The sequence below is a fragment of the Pristiophorus japonicus genome, chromosome 18 (genome assembly GCF_044704955.1).
Source record: "Pristiophorus japonicus isolate sPriJap1 chromosome 18, sPriJap1.hap1, whole genome shotgun sequence".
Taxonomy (NCBI): domain Eukaryota; kingdom Metazoa; phylum Chordata; class Chondrichthyes; family Pristiophoridae; genus Pristiophorus; species Pristiophorus japonicus.
In genome coordinates this window covers 63,767,773-63,789,755 of record NC_091994.1, presented here as the reverse complement: position 1 = coordinate 63,789,755, position 21,983 = coordinate 63,767,773, and the positions used below count along the sequence as shown (strand labels likewise).

The following is a 21,983-nucleotide window of genomic DNA, read 5'->3' as shown; positions in this document are numbered from 1 at the left end:
CAAGCGCTCTACTCAGAACTCCTTCACGGCAAAAGAGCCAAAGGTGGGCAGAGGAAACGTTACAAGGACATCCTCAAAGCCTCACTGATAAAGTGCAACATCCCCACCGACACCTGGGAGTCCCTGGCCAAAGAGGAAGTGCATCCGGGAGGACGCTGAGCACCTAGAGTCTCATCGCCGAGAGCATGCAAAAATCAAGCGTAGGCAGCGGAAAGAGCGTGCAGCAAACCTGTCCCACCCACCCCTTCCCCTCAACGTCTATCTGTCCCACTTGTGACAGAGTCTGTGGCTCCAGTATTGGACTGTTCAGCCACCTAAGTCTTCCTCGATTCCGAGGGACTGCCTATGATGATGATGATGCTAATCTATTCAATTTTTTGCTCTCTGTATATGAAAACAGGCAATTTTTGAATTACTATTTTTCCCCCTGACATTGGTTCCTTTATTCAGTCCGAGTGACTGAGCACTGTCTCGTTCAAATATGTCAACACAGCACCACCCACAGGCTTCCAAAGGAACAGCAAGAGGTCAAATTGTATTCAATAATTCAGAGAATTATAAACATTAAATATTTCTAACAGACAGATTAGGAACAAGACTCAATATTTTAGCTTATAATCACTTTGCTAAAAATGATTCCTTATCTATCAAATTCAATTCAATTACAGTCAGTACATTAATAAGCAGAATCTCACTTTGATTATTAGCTTTGAACCTCTACATTAGGGTTCTAATGATACCATAGTGCCCAAATCCTAATTGGCCCAAAACCGATAACCCTTTGGGTGGACACTGTTGACTTGGGACCAGCAGATGCAATACATTCCCCAGAACCAAACATTTGTACTCTGAAATTTGGCTTTTCACATTCTTTTAATGAAAATACCAAAAAAAATCATAGGATCATGGAAACCTACAGCACAGCAGGAGGGCATTCAGCCCAGCGTGCCAGTGTTGGCTCTGTGAGCGAGCAGCCATGCTTAGTCCCACATCCCGCTTCCTGTCTGTAACCCTGAGAGTTCCTCATCCTCCAGGTCCCGACCAACTCCTTTACAATTATTGCTGGAGTCAGCTCCCACCTTCTCCGAGCGTTCCAGATCCCGCCAGCTCTCGGTGAGAAACATCTCCATCGCCCTCGAGATATTCTGCCAGTGATTTTGAATCTGTGACCTCGGGTTGTTGACCCACTCGCCAGGGGAATAGTTTCTCCGTCTCTACTCTATCTATATACATAGATGACCTAGACGAGGAGACAGAGTGTAGTGCAACAAAATTTGCAGATGACACTAAGATTAGTGGAAAAGCGGGTTGTGTAGAGGACACAGAGAGGCTGCAAAGAGATTTAGTTAGGTTAAGCGAATGGGCTAAGGTTTGGCAGATGGAATACAATGTCGGAAAGTGAGGGGTCATCCACCTTGGGGAAAAAAAACAGTAAAAGGGAATATTATTTGAATGGGGAGAAATTACAACATGCTGTGGTGCAGAGGGACCTGGGGGTCCTTGTGCATGAATCCCAAAAGGTTAGTTTGCAGGTGCAGCAGGTAATCAGGAAGGCGAATGGAATGTTGGCCTTCATTGCGAAAGGGATGGAGTACAAAAGCAGGGAGGTGTTGCTGCAACTGTATAGGGTATTGGTGAGGCCGCACTTGGAGTACTGCGTGCAGTTTTGGTCACCTTACTTAAGGAAGGATATACTAGCTTTGGAAGGGGTACAGAGACGATTCACTAGGCTGATTCGAGAAATGAGAGGGTTACCTTATGATGATAGATTGAGTAGACTGGGTCTTTACTCCTTGGAGTTCAGAAGGATGAGGGGTGATCTGATAGAAACATTTAAAATCATGAAAGGGATAGACAAGATAGAGGCAGAGAGGTTGTTTCCATTGGTGGGGGAGACTAGAACTAGGGGGCACAGCCTCAAAATACGGAGGAGCCAATTTAAAACCGAGTTGAGAAGGAATTTCTTCTCCCAGAGGGTTGTGAATCTGTGGAATTCTCTGCCCAAGGAAGCAGTTGAGGCTAGCTCATTGAATGTTTTCAAGTCAAAGATAGATAGATTTTTAAGCAATAAGGGAATTAAGGGTTACGGGGAGAGGGCGGGTAAGTGGAGCTGAGTCCACGACCAGATCAGCCATGATCTTATTGAATGGCGGAGCAGGCTCGAGCGGCTAGATGGCCTACTCCTGTTCCTAATTCTTATGTTCTTATGTTCTTAAAACCTCTCAATCTGAAAACCTCCATTAGATCACCTCTTAACCTTCTCTGTTCCAGGGAGAACAGTCCTAACTTTTCCAACCTCTCCTCATAACTGAAGCCCCTCATCCCCGGTAAACCCCCTCTGTGTCCTCTCTAAGGCCTTTACATCTTTGCTGAAGTGCGGGGCCCAGATTGTCCACAATACTCCAGCTGAGGCCTAACCAGTGATTTATAAAGTTCCAGCCTGATCTCTTTGCTTTTATATTCTATACCTTTATTTATAAACCCAACTAACCATATGCTTTTTTAAACCACCTTATCAACTTGCTCTGTCGCCTTTAAGGATTTGTGTCTATAGACTCCAAGGTCTCTCTGCTCATCTACACTTTCCAAAATCGTGCCATTTATAGTATCCTGTCTTTCCATATGACTTCTCCCAAAGTGCACCACTTCACACTTCGCCATCGGCTATGCTTCTGCCCATTTCACCGTCCTGTCTGTCATCCTGAAGCCGATAACTATCCTCATCACTTATCTATTACTTTGCTAAGTTTCGTATAATTTGCTAACTTTATAATGCTGCTCCTACACCCGAGTCCAGGTCGTTTATAAACATTGGAAAGAGCAATGGACCCATAACTGTTGCTGGGGGAACACCACTACAGACCACCTCCCAGTCTGAGAAATATCCATCCACCACCACCACCTCCCTTTGCTTCCTGTCACTGAACCAATTTTGTATCCATACCGTCACTTTCCCCTTAATTCCATAGGCTTCCATCTTAATAAACCTCCTGTGTGGCACGTTTTCAAATGTATTCCGAAATTCCATGTATATAACATCTACGGCACTACCTTGATCAACCTTCTCTTCTACCTCAAAGAATTCAATCAAGTTAGTCAGCCACGATGTGTCTTTAAAAAAATCCATGCTGGCTCGCCTTGATTAATGGTGATTAATATGGAGTGCAGTTTCTAATTTATACACTTGGAATCATTAGTTGATGAATTAGCCCTTACAAGATTAACATTCTTCCATTGAAGATGTATTGGCATCCAAATATCTTTAAAATTCAAAGAATTTTACAGCACAGCAGGAGACTATTCATATCATGCCACCTGTATGAGCTCTCTGAAACAGCTACCCACCTAAACCCACCTGGTTACACTCTCCGAACTCTATTTTGTTTATTTTTCAAATATTTATCCACTTCCCTTTTAAAATCTATTATAGATTCTGCTTCCCTCGTCATTTCCAGTAGGGCATTCCACGTCTTAACGCGACAGAAGGAAAAATCTTCTTACCTTCTCCCTCTGCTCTTTTTGATGATCTTAACTTTATGCCTGCTCATTGCCAACGCATTGACCCTTGCTACAGATAGAAATGACTGAAACACTTAGCCTTTTAGAATACATGGAGGTATTTAAAGTATCTGACATCACTCCTAACCGGATGAGTAACCAGAGCAGTGATTACTAACAAGTTTTAAGAGAAGCTAGGGTCGAGTTGTGCTCATAATTTTCCTTCCTCCCTTTGTGAAAGGATCCAGAACAAGAGAGAGAATTGTACACCATCTAATCTCACACAGAGTGGCACATCTTATTGGTACATCAATTAGCTGTGCCACTCAAACTGAGCATTTGACATTGGCACTTCTTTCTTGTATATCTATCTTCGGTGAGGATTCCAATCCCAGTACGGATATCCCTCACCTAGAATCCAACTACTTTTCCATTTTGAGTCCCGATATCAACATTAAGCCAGCTTAAAGTTAGTTGTAGTCTGGGCCAAGTGCAGAATCAATCTTTCTCTACTCTGGCACAATTAGGTATGTTGTCCCAAATGTCAACCAGTGTAAAAATGATTATTTGCTGCACTCGTTATGCTACAGTTTCTCTGGGTAAGATAATGTGTGTTAGTCCAAATTGTAGGAAGTTTTCTTTTAGTGGAACAGATCTAATAGGAAATTTATCTGAAACTACCCAAACTTCTTTGACAGCACTTCCCAAACCATGTAGAAGGACAAGGGCAGCAGGTGCATGGGAACACCATCACCTGTAAGTTCCTCTCCAAGTCACACACCATCCTGATATATCATCGTTCCTTCATAGTCACCGGGTCAAAATCCTGGAACTCCCTCCTTAACAACACTGTGGGAGCACCTTCACCACACGGACTGCAGCGGTTCAAGGCGGCGGCTCACCACCACCTTCTCAAGGGCAATTAGGGATGGGCAATAAATGCCGGCCTTGCCAGCGATACCCACATCCCGTGAATGAATTAAAAAACACTTACTTTACTTCAGATCCTGAAGACCAGTTGGTGAAGAGAGAAAGGTTTTTATCCCATAATTTGGGCTAGATTCAAATTTAAATCTCAGACAAAAAGAACATGAACCAGTACTACCTAGTCAGACTGTGCATTTATAACATCAAACGTGTAAAATAACTGTATATCTTTGGTAGTGACTAACTGCAGTATTTACCCAGTTTCACCAGTGACAATACACAGCAGAACTCCATCATGGCTCTGACCCTAATCTGGTGCACACAAGTTAAAGCAGAACTCCCACTGTAAACCTACCAGCCCACACGCGACTTGTTTTGCGATGTTGTACACACTTTTCTCAGTGAAGCGGAGCACCCCGTCTCCAGGTCGAGCTTCAGTCTGAAAATAGAAAAAAAATAGACATTAGAAAAATAGACAGGGTATGCCAGGTAAATTCTTGTGTTTCAAACATTGAATTCCACAAGTATAGAATAAATTTAGGCTTTATTCCCATCCCTTGAAAGGAGGTTCCAAACTGTAAATCTGGATTACAACAAAATATTAATTGTAGACTATTGCAATGCTCATTACACTGAATATTAGCAGTTAGGATGCAGAGCCAGAGATACAGCAATGAGGTCTTGTTTTAATAACTTTTGTAAAAAGATAATTCTCATACATGTTCCAGAAATGACTGACAGGCTTGTGAAGAGAGGAAAGTGTATTTTCTCCCTTTACTTATTATTTGTGAGGCAAAGGTGGTCAGAACATTTTCCAGTGAAAATCTGCTGAGCTCTCGCTCTCTCTCGCGCTCGCCCGCCCAAATTTGGCTCTCACACTCAATTTACTTTTCCCTTTTTAAAAGTATTTATCTACTCTGCTTAAACAATGGCTCGTGGAAGAGAAGTCCACATTCTAACCACTCGGCAAATAAATATTTATAACTTCTCTAACTGTGTGTTTATCTTAAAAGCTGTGTCCTCTCACTGACCATGCGAAAGATTCTATCCCCACATATCTTTTCAGAGCCATCCATCATCTTGTAGACCTCCAGCAAGCCATCCCTTAACCCTCTCAGCTCCAGTGAACTCTGCTCCATAACAGTAACTCTTCTAGCCTGCTAGTAACTGAGTGAATCTACACTATCGTTTCCATTATCTAGGAAAAGGAATAGGCCATTCAGCCCCTCTAGCCCACACTGCCATCCAATTAGATCAGTATCTCAAATCCATTTTGTTGTGTATGTAAACATTGCCAATGTGCGGGACTTGCCAACAGGGGGCACACCTGTGGGAGACCCAAGGGTCACCTGCACACCCTGGGCAGGCAGGTGTAGCAGACAGTCTACCATGCTGCCTCCACACTCTGGAGTTACAATAAAGAGACCAAGGTCATAACAGTTTGAGCTTAAGATATACAGTCTTGTGGAGTTATTCTAGATGTAACACATTTACCTGACTTTGCTCCATATTCCTCGATACCCTGAACTAATAAAAATCTGTTGATCTCTCTTGCAACTTTCAATTGCATCCACATCCTTTTTAACACAAGAACATAAGAAATAGGAGCAGGAGTAGGTCATTTGGCCCCTCGAGCCTGCTCCGCCATTCATCATCATAGGAATTCGAGGAAAACTTGTTTCCACTCCTGAAGTGAATTCTTAGGTGGCTGAACAGTCCAATACGAGAGCCACAGTCCCCGTCAGGTGGGACAAATAATCGTTGAGGAAAGGGGAGGGTGGGACAGGTTTGCCGCATGCTCTTTCCGCTGCTTGCGCTTGATTTCTGCATGCTCTCGGCGTTGAGACTCGAGGTGCTCAGCGCCCTCTCGGATGCACTTCCTCTATTTAGGGCGGTCTTGGGCCAGAGACTCCCAGGTGTCAGTGGGGATGTTGCACTTTATCAGGGAGGCTTTGAGGGTGTCCTTGTAACATTTCCGCTGCCCACCTTTGGCTCTTTTTCCGTGAAGGAGCTCCGAGTAGAACACTTGCTTTGGGAGTCTCGTATCTGGCATTCGGACTATGTGGCCTGCCCAGTGGTGCTGATCAAGTGTGGTTAGTGCTTCAATGCTGGGGATGTTAGCCTGAACGAAGACGCTGATGTTGGTGCGCCAATCCTCCCAAGGGATTTGTAGAATCTTGCCGAGATATTTCTCCAGCACCTTGAGGTGTCTACTGTACATGGTCCATGTCTCTGAGCCATACAGGAGGGTGGGTATTACTACAGCCCTGTAGACCATGAGCTTGGTGGCAGTTTTGAGGGCCTGGTCTTCGAACGCTCTTTTCCTCAGGCGGCCGAAGGCTGCACTGGAGCACTGGAGGCGGTGTTGGATCTCGTCGTTGATGCCTGCTCTTGTTGATAGGAGGCTCCCGACATATGGGAAGTGGTCCAAGGTGTCCAGGGCCGGGCCGTGGATCTTGATGACTCGGGGGCAGTGCTGTGCAGTGAGGACAGGCTGGTGGAGGACCTTTGTCCTACGGATGTTTAGCGTAAGGCTTATGCTTTCGCACTGCTCAGCAAATACGTCAACTATGTCCTAGAGTTCAGCCTCTGTATATGCGCAGACACAGGAGTTGTCTGCGTACTGTAGCTCGACGACAGAGGTTGGAGTGGTCTTGGATCTGACCTGGAGACAGTCTGGGTGCGGGTAGAGTGGCAGGTCCCTAGAGAGCTCCCCCACTCCAAATAACTCCCATCAGCTCTCGGCAACTTTCCGCCCCTCCTGCTGTCTAAACCTCCTCTAACCAAATAGACCCTAATAGGGGGTCTAGGCACGTAAACCCAAACCCTTACCCCTTACAGTAGTCCCAACCCTGCAAGTCCCTGAGTTCGGGCCATCCGGGCCTACCTCAGACTTCCCACCACATCAGCCGTCGGTGACCTCCAATGACCCCTGGCGACCTCAGACAACCTCCGGCAACCAGCGATGTTCCCCGACGATCTCTGGAGGCGGAGCCCTCGACCTGGACCTGGCTATCGGGCCTCCACCCACATCCCCTCCCCCCCCCCCTCCAGCGACGATCGGAACACCTCCAGCGGCGGTGAATGGGCCACTCCTCCACGTCAAAGTCTGGGCCTCCTTGACGACAGGTGGACCTCCCTATGGCAACAGACGACCTCCTCCTCAACAACGACCAGGTCCACCTCTCCTATGTCGGCGACTGGCCTCCCCTCCTCCTTCAGCGACGACTGGAGCTTGCCTTCCCCCCGGCGACCTGGCCTCTTCTCCGCCATTCAATAAGATCATGGCTGATCTAATCAGGGACTCAGCTCCACTTCCCTGCTCGCTCCCCATAACTCTTTACTTCCTTATCGCTCAAAAATCTGTCTATCTCTGCCTTAAACATCTTCAAAGACCCAGCCACCACAGCTCTCTGGGGCAGAGAATTCCATAGATTTACATCCCAAAGAAATTTCTCCTCATCTCAGTTTTAAATGGGTGGCCCTTTATTGTAAGACTGTGTCCCCGAATTTTAGTTTCCCCTATGAGTGGAAATATCCTCTCTGCATCCACTTCGTTATCTTATGTTTTAATAAGATCACCTCTAATTCTTCTGAACTCCAATGAGTCGAGGCCCAACCTACTCAACCTATCTTCATAAGTCAACCCCCTCATCTCTGGAATCAACCGAGTGAACCTTCTCTGAACAGCCTCCAATGCAAGTATATTCTTCCATAAATATGGAGACCAAAACTGTACACAGTACTCCAGGTGTGGCCTCACCAATACCCTATACAGTCGTAGCAGGACTTCTCTGCTTTTATACTGTATCCCCCTTGCAATAAAGACCAACATTCCATTTGTCTTCCTGATTACTTGCTGTACCTGCGTATTAACTTTGTGTTTCATGCACAGGCAAGGTGGATAAGGTGGTTAAGAAGGCATACGGAATGCTTGCCTTTATTGGCCAAGACATAGAATATATAAGAGCAGGGAGGTTATGCTTAAGTTGTATAATACTTTGGTTAGGCCACAGCTGGAGTACTGCATGCAGTTCTGGTCACCGTATTATAGGAAGGATGTGATTGCACTAGAGAGGGTGCAGAGGAGATTTACAAGAATGCTGCCTAGAATGGAGAATCTTAGTTATGAGGACAGATTGGATAGACTGGGTTTGTTCTCAGTGGAACAGAGGAGGTTGAGAGGAGGTGTACAAATAGTGAGGGGCCTGGACATAGTGGATAGTAAGGGTCTATTTCCATTGGTGGAGGGGGCTATTATGAGGGGGCATAGTTTTAAGATGGTTGGTGGAAGGTTTACAGGGTATTTGAGGGGGAGCTTCTTTACGCAGAGGGTTGTGGGGATCTGGAACTCGCTGCCTGGAAGAGTGGTGGACGCAGAAACCCTCACCACTTTTAATAGATGGTTGGATGGGCACTTGAAGTGTCATAACCTGCAGGGTTACGGACCTAGAGCTGGTAATTGGGATTAGACGAGATGACCTTTTGTTGGTCAGCGCAGATGTAATGGTAAATACTGCAGGGTTTAGAATACGCCAGGATGATCTCCTGGACTAGTTTTGATCGCCTGAATGGGTCAGAGGGGAATTTTCCCAGATTTTTTTCCCCTAAATTGGCCTGGGTTTTTAATCTGGTTTTTGCCTCTCTCAGTAGATCACATAGCTCCGGTTGGGGTGGAGTGTAGAATGTTTCAGTATAAGGGGTGTCATAAGAACATAAGAATTAGGAACAGGAGTAGGCCATCTAGCCCCTCGAACCTGCTCCGCCATTCAACAAGATCATGGCTGATCTGGCCGTGGACTCAGCTCCACTTACCCGCACGCTCCCCGTAACCCTTAATTCCCTGATTGGTTAAAAATCTATCTATCTGTGATTTGAATACATTCAATGAGCTAGCCTCAACTGCTTCCTTGGGCAGAGAATGCCACAGATTCACAACCCTCTGAGAGAAGAAATTCCTTCTCAACTCCGTTTTAAATTGGCTCCTCCGTATTTTGAGGCTGTGCCCCCTAGTTCTAGTCTCCCCGACCAGTGGAAACAACCTCTCTGCCTCAATCTTGTCTATTCCTTTCATTATTTTAAATGTTTCTATAAGATCACCCCTCATCCTTCTGAACTCCAACGAGTAAAGACCCAGTCTACTCAATCTATCATCATAAGGTAACCCCCTCATCTCCGGAATCAGCCTAGTAAATCGTCTCTGTACCCCCTCCAAAGCTAGTATATCCTTCCTTAAGTAAGGTGACCAAAACTGCATGCAGTACTCCAGGTGCGGCCTCACCAATATCCTATACAGTTGCAGCAGGACCTCCCTGCTTTTATACTCCATCCCTCTCGCAATGAAGGCCAACATTCCATTCGCCTTCCTGATTACCTGCTGCACCTGCAAACTAACTTTTAGGGATTCATGCACAAGGACCCCCAGGTCCCTCTGCACCGCAGCATGTTGTAATTTCTCCCCATTCAAATAATATTCCCTTTTACTGTCTTTTTTCCCCAAGGTGGATGACCTCACACTTTCCGACATTGTATTCCATCTGCCAAACCTTAGCCCATTCGCTTAACCTATCTAAATCTCTTTGCAGCCTCTCTGTGTCCTCTACACAACCCGCTTTCCCACTAATCTTTGTGTCATCTGCAAATTTTGTTACACTACACTCTGTCCCCTCTTCTAGGTCATCTATGTATATTGTAAACAGTTGTGGTCCCAGCACTGATCCCTGTGGCACACCACTAACCACCGATTGCCAACCTGAAAAGGACCCATTTATCCCGACTCTCTGCTTTCTGTTAGCCAGCCAATTCTCAATCCATGCTAATACATTTCCTCTGACTCCACGTACCTTTATCTTCTGCAGTAACCTTTTGTGTGGCACCCTATCGAATGCCTTTTGGAAATCTAAATACACCACATCCATCGGTACACCTCTATCCACCATGCTCGTTATATTCTCAAAGAATTCCAGTAAATTAGTCAAACACGATTTCCCCTTCATGATTGCACTATTCCTATCTAGATGTCCCGCTATTTCTTCCTTAATGATAGTTTCAAGCATTTTCCCCACTACAGATGTTAAACTAACCAGCCTATAGTTGTCTGCCCCCTTTTTTAAACAGAGGCGTTACATTAGCTGTTTTCCAATCCGCTGGTACCTCCCCAGAGTCCAGAGAATTTTGGTAGATTATAACGAATGCATCTGCTATAACTTCCGCCATCTCTTTTAATACCTTGGGATGCATTTCATCAGGACCAGGGGACTTGTCTACCTTGAGTCCCATTAGCCTGTCCAGCACTACCCCCCTAGTGATAGTGATTGTCTCAAGGTCCTCCCTTCCCACACTCCTGTGACCAGCAATTTTTGGCATGGTTTTTGTGTCTTCCACTGTGAAGACCGAAGATGAGGAGAAACTTTTCACTCAGAATTGTGAACCTATGGAATCCTCTACCACAGAAAGTTGTTGGGGCCAGTTCGTTAGATATATTCAAAAGGGAGTTAGATGTGGCCCTTACGGCTAAAGGGATCAGGGGGGTATGGAGAGAAGGCAGGGCTGGGGTACTGAGGTCGCATGATCAGCCATGATCATATTGAATGGTGGTGCAAGCTTGAAGGGCCAAATGGCCTGCTCCTGCACCTATTTTCTATGTTTCTATGTTTCTATGGACACAGATTTCCCTGATGTCAGAGGAGGGCCAGTAGGGGGCCAACAATGGCAAAAGCTCACAACAGGCTCACATGGGTAGGCCGAAGGTTCAGCCTGTCTGTGGCCAGAATGAAGATGCCGGTCCCAACTGAACTAGTGCTAATGGACCTTTGCCTTTAGAGGCACCCAGATAAACGGCCTCCCCGGACGGTTTCAATGCCAGTGATGCCAGAGGCAACTCTATAACTGGTGTCAGCCGTGGCTCAGTGCTAGCACTCTTGCTTCGAGTCAGAAGATTGTGGGTTCAAGTCCCAGAGACGTGAGCACATAAACTAGGCTGACACTCCAGTGCAGTACTCAGGGAGTGCTTTCTGATGAGATGTTAAACAGTCTGCAGATGAATGTAAAAGATTCCATGGTACTATTTGACAATGATCACGGAAGTTCTCCCTGGTGTCCTGGCCAATATTTATTCTTGAACCAGCATCAGGAAAGCAGGTGATCTGTTCATTTCTCGCATTGCTGTTCGTGGGAGCTTGCTGTACATAATTGGTGCATTTCCCTCCTTACAAGTGTGACTGCACTAGAAAAGTACTTCATTCATTGCAAAACATTTTGGGATATCCTGAGGTCATGAAAAACACGATAGAAATGCAAGTACTTGATTACTTTTACCTTCTAGGCAAAAAAATCATTTATTAACCATAGTGAATTAAACGTTGTCCTTCTCAATAAACTTAATTCTAGTTGCAAGCTAGCATGTCAAAAGCACGCTAAAGACAAGGGGGTAGAAATTCAGGGCGGCCAACGAGGTGGCCTTCTGTGCAAAATTCAGCTGTCATTTTTTTTGCAGCAATCGGTCATAATGGGGGCGGAAGTGCAGCGGTGAGCACTCGAGGGGTGTTAGAAACATAGAAACATAGAAAATAGGTGCAGGAATAGGCCATTCGGCCCTTCGAGCCTGCACCGCCATTCAATGAGTTCATGGCTGAACATTCCCTCAGTACCCCTTTCCTGCTTTCTCTCCATACCCCTTGATCCCTTTAGCCGTAAGGGCCATATCTAACTCCCTCTTGAATATATCCAATCAACTGGCATCAACAACTCTCTGCGGCAGGGAATTCCACAGGTTCACAACTCTCTGAGTAAAGAAGTTTCTCCTCATCTCAGTCCTAAATGGCCTACCCCTTATCCTAAGACTATGTCCCCTGGTTCTGGACTTCCCAAACATGGGGAACATTCTTCCCACATCTAACCTGTCCAGTCCCGTCAGAATCTTATACGTTTCTATGAGATCCCCTCTCATCCTTCTAAACTCCAGTGAATAAAGGCCCAGCTGATCCAGTCTCTCCTCATACGTCAGTCCAGCCATCCCTGGAATGAGTCTGGTGAACCTTCGCTGCATTCCCTCAACAGCAAGAACGTCCTTCCTCAGATTGGGAGAGCAAAACTGAACACAATATTCCAGGTGAGGCCTCACCAAGGCCCTGTACAACTGCAGTGAGACCTCCCTGCTCCTATACTCAAATCCCCTGGCTATGAAGGCCAACATACCATTTGCCTTCTTCACCACCTGCTGTACTTGCATGCCAACTTTCAATGACTGATGAACCATGACACCCAGGTCACGTTGCACCTCCACTTTTCCTAATCTGCCACCATTCAGATAATATTCTGCCTTCGTATTTTTGCCCCCAAAATGGATAACCTCACATTTATCCACATTATACAGTATTGTGTACAGTTTTGGTCTCCTAACCTGAGGAAGGACATTCTTGCTATTGAGGGAGTGCAGCGAAGGTTCACCAGACTGATTCCCGGGATGGCGGGACTGACCTATCAAGAAAGACTGGATCAACTGGGCTTGTATTCACTGGAGTTCAGAAGAATGAGGGGACCTCATAGAAACGTTTAAAATTCTGACGGGGTTAGACAGGTTAGATGCAGGAAGAATGTTCCCAATGTTGGGGAAGTCCAGAACCAGGGGACACAGTCTAAGGATAAGGGGTAAGCCATTTAGGACCGAGATGAGGAGGAACTTCTTCACCCAGAGAGTGGTGAACCTGTGGAATTCTCTACCACAGAAAGTTGTTGAGGCCAATTCACTAAATATATTCAAAAAGGAGTTAGATGAAGTCCTTACTACTAGGGGGATCAAGGAGTATGGCGAGAAAGCAGGAATGGGGTACTGAAGTTGCATATTCAGCCATGAACTCATTGAATGGCGGTGCAGGCTAGAAGGGCCGAATGGCCTACTCCTGCACCTATTTTCTATGTTTCTCTGTTTGTATACTGCATCTGCCATGCATTTTCCCACTCACCTAACCTGTCCAAGTCACTCTGCAGCCTCTTAGCGTCCTCCTCACAGCTCACAGTGAGGCCTCACCTGGAATATTGTGTTCAGTTTTGTGGTGTATGTAGCACTCAAATCACTGGCTCCACACGGTCTGGTGTAGTAACTGCTGTGACCTTAGTCCTTTATTGTGGAACTCCAGAGTGTGGTGGGCAGCCTTTTATACTCTGTCTTGCAGGTACTTTCAGGTCTCCCACCACAGCGCCCTCTGTGGCGCACGATTGTACTTCTACATTTAATGTACCTGGACAATACAGAACATCTCACTTTCCCCCGCCAGTTCCAAGAGCCATTGCCAGTAACCTCGGCCTTGTTCGTCCTGGTTGATTTGTGAGTGCGAGTCCATGACCACCCACTTCCCTCTTCCCCCCCTCCATGTAGAGATGATGCTTGTGATCCGGTGCAAGCATGTGGTATTAGCAGTCCTTACATGGGTGATGAAGTCACGAGTATGACCTCCAACAGAAAGCAGGTATACATGGACAGTACATTTGTATGGTACATATATTGTATGGTACAGATGTTATGTCAAAAGGTTTCAGGTACACTGAACTGTTATTTAATCCCAGCTCACTGGCTGAGGTATGGTGGCGGTACACAGCCCCTTTTTGCCCGAGGTAATGGGCTGCGCTGAGACAGGGTATCGCAACTAGTGCGTTGTTTCTGTTCTCAGTAGTCGCCTTAGCGGCTCATCTGCATGAATCACGTAAAATCGAAAATCGCCTTGGTCCATTAGGCATGTTAGTCACGGACCCCTTAACCCTTTTACTTGTACCTCGTGGTATTAACTCTTTTCGTAAATCATTCATATCCATCATTTTAAACATATAGCATCAAAATATTAACTCTTATCCTAAATCACGTCATCATACAAAATCACATTACTCAATTAGACTCGCTCTTGCCTTACAAAAGTCTCTTTGTGGGGACCGCCAATGGTGCAAGGCCCTTCTAAGGCTCCCGGATGCATTTCCCTTTGAGGCTTCCATTGGGCGCCGCCATTATAGTTGCTCTGCTTGCCTTTGTTCTGCTGAACTCTGCTGCTCTTGAGCTCGCTGGCATGGCGTTTTAGGAAGAACTAGAAGGGATAAAGGAGGAAGAAAGAAGAAAAATGGCCAAGAATGATTGAATCTTGAATCGTGGCAGAAATGGTTCTGTGGATTCGATCAGTCATAGTCCCTGTGGCCTCCGTAACTGCTGCCTAATCTGCTGCTCTGGCTCTTGTGCCCACCCTAGTAGCTGTCACGTTCTCCTAGGTCATACCTGCCGCCGCTGTAGCCTCCTCTCCTGCCATTCCGGCCATCGCCGTCCCGGCCTCCACCGTAGCCGTGACCACCGCCCGACTTTCTCTCCGCGTGGGCCCCCTTGATTTGTCGTCCGTCGATGGATTTCCCAATCAACGCCTGCTCTTCCAGAGTCTGCACATCTGTGGAGGCTGAGGCTGCAGGATTGCTTGAGGTCAGGAGTTCTAGGCTGCTGTCATCTGTATGGGGATTTAGACTACCGATGAACGGCTCGGTCAGCGTTGCTCTTTGGGAATCTGGGGAACAGCAGTCTGTTAAGGAATGAAGTCTTCTCAGCTCCCACGGACCTTCCCCATCCACCTCCTGCCGAGAATCGTCGGTCCATCGCCTTCAATGACCCACAAAGGTAAACCGTGTGTCTCGCCCCCGTGAGATACCCGCACACCCGCTCTGCCAAGAACAGGTATCAGTTCCCTGGTGTAGGTGCACAGCTTCACCGTGATCTGGACCAGCTTTGGTCGTGCAGCTGGTTTGACCCACAGTTTCTCAAAAGTTCTCTGACTCATCAACGACGGACCCAATCTAGTGTCCACTTCCATACTCACTGGGACTCCGTTGATCTGGACTTCCATAATCACTGGGGCCGAATCGTCGGTACATGTATACAGTCCAAATAACGCCTCATCTTCTGCCTGCTCCTCACTGGATGGTGGATCCTCTGCCATCTCCTCAGCCAGACGGTGAGTCAGGTTTCTTTTGCACATACGCTGAAGGTGGCCTTTCGTGCGGCAGGTATTGCAAGTATACTCCACAAACCTGCACCGGTGAGCCCCATGGCTTTCTCCGCAGCGCCAGCATGGTGCTACTCGATTAGCTCACCCCTCGGCGGACTCCGAGTTCCAAGACCCTGAGGTCCATGCTCCCTGCTCTGGGCAGAGCCACGTTCTGCAGTTTTGTCCATGGCGGGCGCTATTCTGTGGACAGTGCCTGCTGGGTTCGAGACTGTGTGGATCATCTGCTTGTTGCTGCACGTCGAGGTCATAAATGCCCTGCCGATAGTGATGGCTTGCTTCAGGGTGACTGTGGGTTCAGTGGATAGCAGCTTATGAAGGAGATCCTCATGGCCAATCCCCATAACAAAGAGGTCTCACAACACGTCGTCAAGGTATGTGCCAAAATCACACGGCGCCGCGAGTCTCCTGAGATCCACGGCATATTTGGTGACATCCTGGCCCTCAGGTCTGCAGTAGTGGTAGAATTTGTGCCGGGCCGTGAGGATGCTCTCCTTCGGTTTCAGTTGGTCACGAATGAGTGCGATCAGCTCCTCATATGACTTATCCCTGGTGCTCGCGGGTGTCAGCAAATCCCTGACGAGACAGTAAACCTCATCACCACAACTGGAAAGTAATATCGCCTTACGCTTCTCTCAGTGCGTCCGTGTTCTCCGTCAGGTCGTTTGCTGTGAAGTAGTACTCAAGCCTTTCCGTAAAGGCCTCACAATCATTGCCCACCGTAAAATCCTTTAGCGAGCCCAGAGTAGCCATGGTTGAGTGAAGTTCGTCCGTGTCCTTGTCGCCAATGTGGTGTATGTAGCACTCAAATCATTGACTCCATGCTTTCTGTGTTGTAGTAACTGCTGTGACCTTAGTCCTTTATTGTGTAACGCCAGAGTGCCTCTCAGGTGTGGTGGGCAGCCTTTTATACTCTGTCTTGCAGGTACTTTCAGGTCTCCCACCACAGCGTCCTCTGTGGCGCACCATTGTACTTATACATTTAATGTACCTGGACAAGACATAACAAGTTTTGGTCTCCTAATCTGAGGAAGGACGTTCTTGCTATTGAGGTAGTGCAGCGAAGGTTCACCAGACTCATTCCAGGGATGGCTGGACTGTCATATGAGGAGGGACTGGATCAACTGGGCCTTTATTCACTGGAATTTAGAAGGAGGAGAGGGGATCTCATAGAAACGTATAAGATTCTGACGGGACTGGACAGGTTAGATACGGGAAAAACATTCCCGATATTGGGGACATCCAGAACCAGGGGACATAGTATTAGGATAAGGGGTAGGCCATTTAGGACTGAGATGAGGAGAAACTTCTTCACTCAGAGTTGTTAACCTGTGGAATTCTCTGCCGCAGAGAGTTGTTGATGCCAGTTCATTGGATATATTCAAGAGGGAGTTAGATATGGCCCTTACGGCTAAGGAGATCAAGGGGTATGGAGAGAAAGCAGGAAAGGGGTACTGAGGGAGTGATCAGCCATGATCTTATTGAATGGCAGTGCAGGCTCGAAGGGCCGAATGGCCTACTCCTGTACCTATTTTCTATGTTTCTAAATCATTAATGTATATTGTAAAGCCTGAGCCCTGCGGCACTCCACTAGTCACTGAAAAGGACCCGTTTATCCCGACTCTCTGCTTCCTGCCTGCCAACCAGTTCTCTATCCACATCAGTACATTACCCCCAATACCCCCAGTAGTGCAGCGGTGAGCACTCGAGGGGCGGAGGTGAAGGCGGGACGAAGTCTCCGGCGCTGTCAGTCAGCAGCCTGGCGCTGATGACGTCACTGCGCGTGTGCGTCACCGCACTCGCTCCTTCACTTAAAGGGGAGGGCCTTCGCCATTTTAAAATTTCGGTCCACTGAGCCACAAGGGAGAGTTTCGGCTGGGCCAGCGGCCTGGTACCCCAAGCATGGGCGCTAGGCTGCCTGTTGGCGGCCCGGCCGAACCCGGAGGCACAATTGTTGGGCCGACCTGGCAGTCAGCCAACAAAATAAAACATGGCGGCCACGTCAGTGCGCCCTCCCATTGATTAACCGCCGCACCGCCATGGCTCACACTGAAAACACAGTGCATCACTAGTAAGCGCTGTCGGGGACACCGCACGGCAGCTCGAGGATTTTGCCAGGTGAATTTAGATGGAGGTGCGGGGGATGGGCGGTGCGCGCTTTGATGATGCACTTAGGGAGGATCGGCAGCAGCGGGGCAGAAGTGGGGACCACCAGAAAAACTACCGAGGAGAATTTCGCCAGCGGCGGCCATTCAACTCCGCCGTGTGGCCACTGCTTTCCGACAGTAAGAGGCCTTTTCGAGAGGCTGAATTTCGGCAGCAAAAAGGATGTAGAAAAGAATTGTTAGAATCAAACAATCATAGAAATTTACAGCACAGAAGGAGACCATTTTGGCCCATCGTGTCTGCGCCGGCCGACCAAGAGCGACCCAGCCTAATCCCACTTTCCAGCTCTCGGTCCGTAGCCCTGTAGGTTACGGCACTTTAAGTGCACATCCAAGTACTTTTTAAATGTGGTGAGGGTTTCTGCCTCTACCACCCTTTCAGGCAGTGAGTTCCAGACCCCCACCACCCTCTGGGTGAAGAAATTTCCCCTCAAATCCCCTCTAAACCTCCTCCCAATAACTTTAAATCTATGCCCCTGGTTGTTGACCCCTCTGCCAAGGGAAACAGGTCCTTCCTATCCACTCTATCCAGGCCCCTCTTAATTTTATACATCTCAATCAGATCTCCCCTCAGCCTCCTCTGTTCCAAAGAAAACAGACTCAGCATCTCCAATCTTTCCTCATAGCTAAAATTCTCCAGTCCAGGCAACATCCTCATAAATCTCCTCTACACCCTTTCCAGTACAATCACATCTTTCCTGTAATGTGGTGACCAGAACTGCACGCAGTACTCCAGCTGCGGCCCAACCAGTGTTTTATACAGTTCAAGTATAACCTCCTTGCTCTTGTATTCCATGCCTCGACTAATAAAGGCAAGTATTCTATATGCCTTCTTAACTACCTTATCTACCTGGCCTGCTACCTTCAGGAATCTGTAGACTTGCATTCCAAGGTCCTTTTGTTCCTCTACACTTTTCAGTGTCGTACCATTTAATGTGTATTCCCTTGCCTTGTTAGCCCTCCCCAAATGCATTACCTCACACTTATCTGGATTGAATTCCATTTGCCACTGTTCTGCCCACCTGACCAGTACATTAATATCTTCCTGCAGTCCACAGCTTTCTTCTTCATTATCAACCACACAGCATATTTTAGTGTCATCTGCAAACTTCTTAATCATACCCCCAACATTCAAGTCCAAGTCATTGATATATACCACAAAAAGCAAGGGACCAAGCACTGAGCCCTGCGGAACCCCACTGGAAACATCCTTCCAGTCACAAAAACACCCATCAACCATTACCCTTTGCCTCTGAGCCAATTTTGGATCCAACTTGCCACTTTGCCCTGGATCCGATGGGCTTTTACTTTCATGACCAGTCTGCCATGTGGAACCTTATCAAAAGCCTTGCTAAAATCCATATGCACTACATCATACGCACTACCCTCATCGACCTTTGAGGTTACCTCCTCGAAAAATTCAATCAAGTTAGTCAGACACGCCCTTCCCTTAACAAATCCATGCTGACTGTCCTTGATTAATCCGTGTCTTTCCAAATGAAGATTTATCCTGTCCCTCAGGATTTTTTCCATTAATTTTCCCACCACTGAGGTTAGGCTGACTGGCCTGTAATTACTCGGTCTATCCCTTTCTCCCTTTTTAAACAAAGGTACAACATTAGCACCTGTAGCCAGAGAGGATTGGAAAATGATGGTCAGAGCCTCTGCTATTTCCTCTTTTGCTTCTCAATAGCCTGGGATACATTTCATCCAGGCCGGGGTTTTATCCACTTTCAAAGCTGCTAAGCCCCTTAACACTTCCTCTCTCACTATCTTTATCTCATCTAATATTTCTCACTCCTCCTCCCTCATTGCAAAGTCTGCATTACCCCTCTCTGTTGTGAAAACAGGCGCGAAGTATTCATTATCATTCCCACGTCTTCTGCCTCCACACATAGATTTCCTTTATGGTCTCTAATAGGCCCCATTCTTTCTCTAGTCATCCTCTTGCTTTAATGTATTTATAAAACATCTTTGGGTTTCCCCTGATTTTACTTGCCAACATTCTTTCGTGCTTTCTCTTTGCTTTCCTGACATCTTTTTAAATTGCACCCCTTATACTCTAGAGTTTCTGCAATATTGAGTTCTCGGTATCAGTCATAAGCCTCCCTTTTTTTCTTCATCTTATCCTGTATGTCCCTTAACATCCAGGGGGGTCTAGATTGGTTAGCTCCCGCCCCCCGCAGATTTATTTATGGAGGTGGTGGTGGTGATCTGCCTTCTTGAACTGCTGCAGTCCATGTGGTGAAGTGATGTTAGGGAGTTCCAGGAATTTGACCCAGCGATGATAAAGGAATGCGATATATTGCCTAGTCAGGATTGTGTGTGATTTGGAGGGTAACTAGGAGGTGATGGTGTTCACATGCACCTACTGCCCTTGTCCTTCTAGGCGGTAGAGGTTGCGGGTTTGGGAGTTGCTGCCGAAGAAGCCTTGGCGAGTTGCTGCAGTGCATCTTGTAGATGGTACACACTGCAGCCACGGTGCGCCGGTGGTGGAGGGAGTGAATGTTGAAGGTGGTGGATGGGGTGCTGAGCAAGTGGACTGCTTTGTCCTGGATGGTGTCGAGCTTCTTGAGTGTTGTTGGAGCTGCACTCATCCAGGCAAGTGGAGAGTATTCCATCACACTCCTGACTTGTGCCTTGTAGATGGTGGAAAGGCTTTGGGGAGTCAGGAGGTGAGACACGTACTGCAGAATACCCAGTCTCTGACCCGCTCTTGTAGCCACAGTATTTATGTGGCTGGTCCAGTTGAGTTTGTGGTCAATGGTGACCCTCAGGATGTTGATGGTGGGGGAGTTGGTGATGACAATGCTGTTGATCATTATTTAATTTATAATTGGCGAATGAACACTTTCAGTCATACTTCATTAAACGTTTGGTAATTATACAACAATTAGAGCACAAAATGATATAACTATTTACATCAAACAGCAATAACTCTGCCATGATGAGTGAAAACATTTCAATAATGAATTTTTTAAGCTTTTTGTTTAAACAAACAAAGTAAATGGTTTACAGACCTCGCGAAATTGCCACAAGGATTGCAATAGGCTTCCTTCACTGACATACTCCAGAAACATGTACAGGGGCAATCTCTCTGTCCGACAACCCAGCAGCTTCACAATGCACTCGTGGTTACAAACTTTCGTGTGGAACTTCAGCAGATCCAAGAATTCCATCAACTCCTTCGCACTTGCATTATCTGGCAAAAAACATCCAAAAACACACAGATTTTGTAGATTATTGGGTGCTGATAAATTTAATCTCGAGAAAACTATTCTGCAAGGCCTTTGCCAAACGGTTCAGGGACACGTGCATAAATCGGCCGTTAATGGTCATGTGAGACAAACTAGCATAGAATCTGGGCAGGAATTTTTCAAAATCATTTTAATAGGAGTTGGTTACAGGCTTAAAATTTTTATTTTATTTTATTTTTTTTAAAAGTACACTCCCACTTTATGCACCCAGGGTCGGTGTAAATCAGCCCAAGATCAAATACAACATGGCGGGGAGGTGGGGGGGGGGATTTTAATCGGCAGCGGGATTGGGATAGGCAAGGTTCAGGGCTGGGGTCCTTGAACTCACGCGCCTCATTTAAATACGGCTGGTCCACTGACTGCCTGTCTCGGGCACAGTGCGCCTGGCAACAGGCAAGGATCAGGCAGCCGTTACCGTCTATTGGCTTCCAGGTAAACGGTGGGGATGGGGTTTTGGAAAGGTCTCCCGGGAGGGAGCACTCCTGCTCCTGCTCCGTGGGGCCAGGCCGGGAGGGGAGGGGAGGGGACGGGGCAGGCCTGCTCCACACCAGGAGGGGAGGGGCTGCTCCTGCTCCATGGGGCCTGAGGAAGGACATTTTTTTGGCTAACCTGGACAAACTATCGGTCCTTCCTGCCAGCTGATGCCCTGCTTCAGCCCGTCAGGAAACCCATGGTGGTTTCCAAAGTCAGGCTCTGGTTAGGATGTCACTGGGGTCCTATTGATGCAACAGGACCCGATTTGCAGAGATTCACGCGATTCTACGCTTTAGGCAGGAGTGTGATTGCTTACAGAACGAGAAGCCTGCTCATGATCTGCCCATCGGTTCCCATTGGGCAGGTAGCTTTAAAAATAAACCCCACGGATTGTGCGGATAAAGCACCTCCTGCGGACTCAAATATGCTTCACGTCCAAGATCAGAGGGACACTACGCTCCGCACACATCGCTGGAGAAATAATGACGTTCCACCACAAGCTATGTGAGCGAGAGCAGACGCAGTCTGGAACAAGATAGACCATTCAGGGCCACTCCACTCAGTGCCCTTGTATGTTTATTCTATTGTGGACTTCCCCCTCTACCCCAACACCACCCGTCCACCGCTCATCC

At 47.2% G+C, this 21,983-nt stretch overlaps 1 protein-coding gene across 1 annotated transcript in view; it reads right to left on the bottom strand.

Moving 5' to 3' along the window:
- Positions 1-21,983, bottom strand: part of LOC139229052 (tyrosine-protein kinase STYK1) — a 123,103-nt gene that overhangs the window by 54,918 nt on the left and 46,202 nt on the right. The window contains exons 4-5 of the mRNA XM_070860714.1: positions 20,641-20,822; positions 4,781-4,864 (exon numbers count right to left, since the gene is read on the bottom strand). Coding sequence (XP_070716815.1) covers positions 4,781-4,864; positions 20,641-20,822 — 266 coding nt within the window. The remainder of the gene's footprint in view (positions 1-4,780; positions 4,865-20,640; positions 20,823-21,983) is intronic.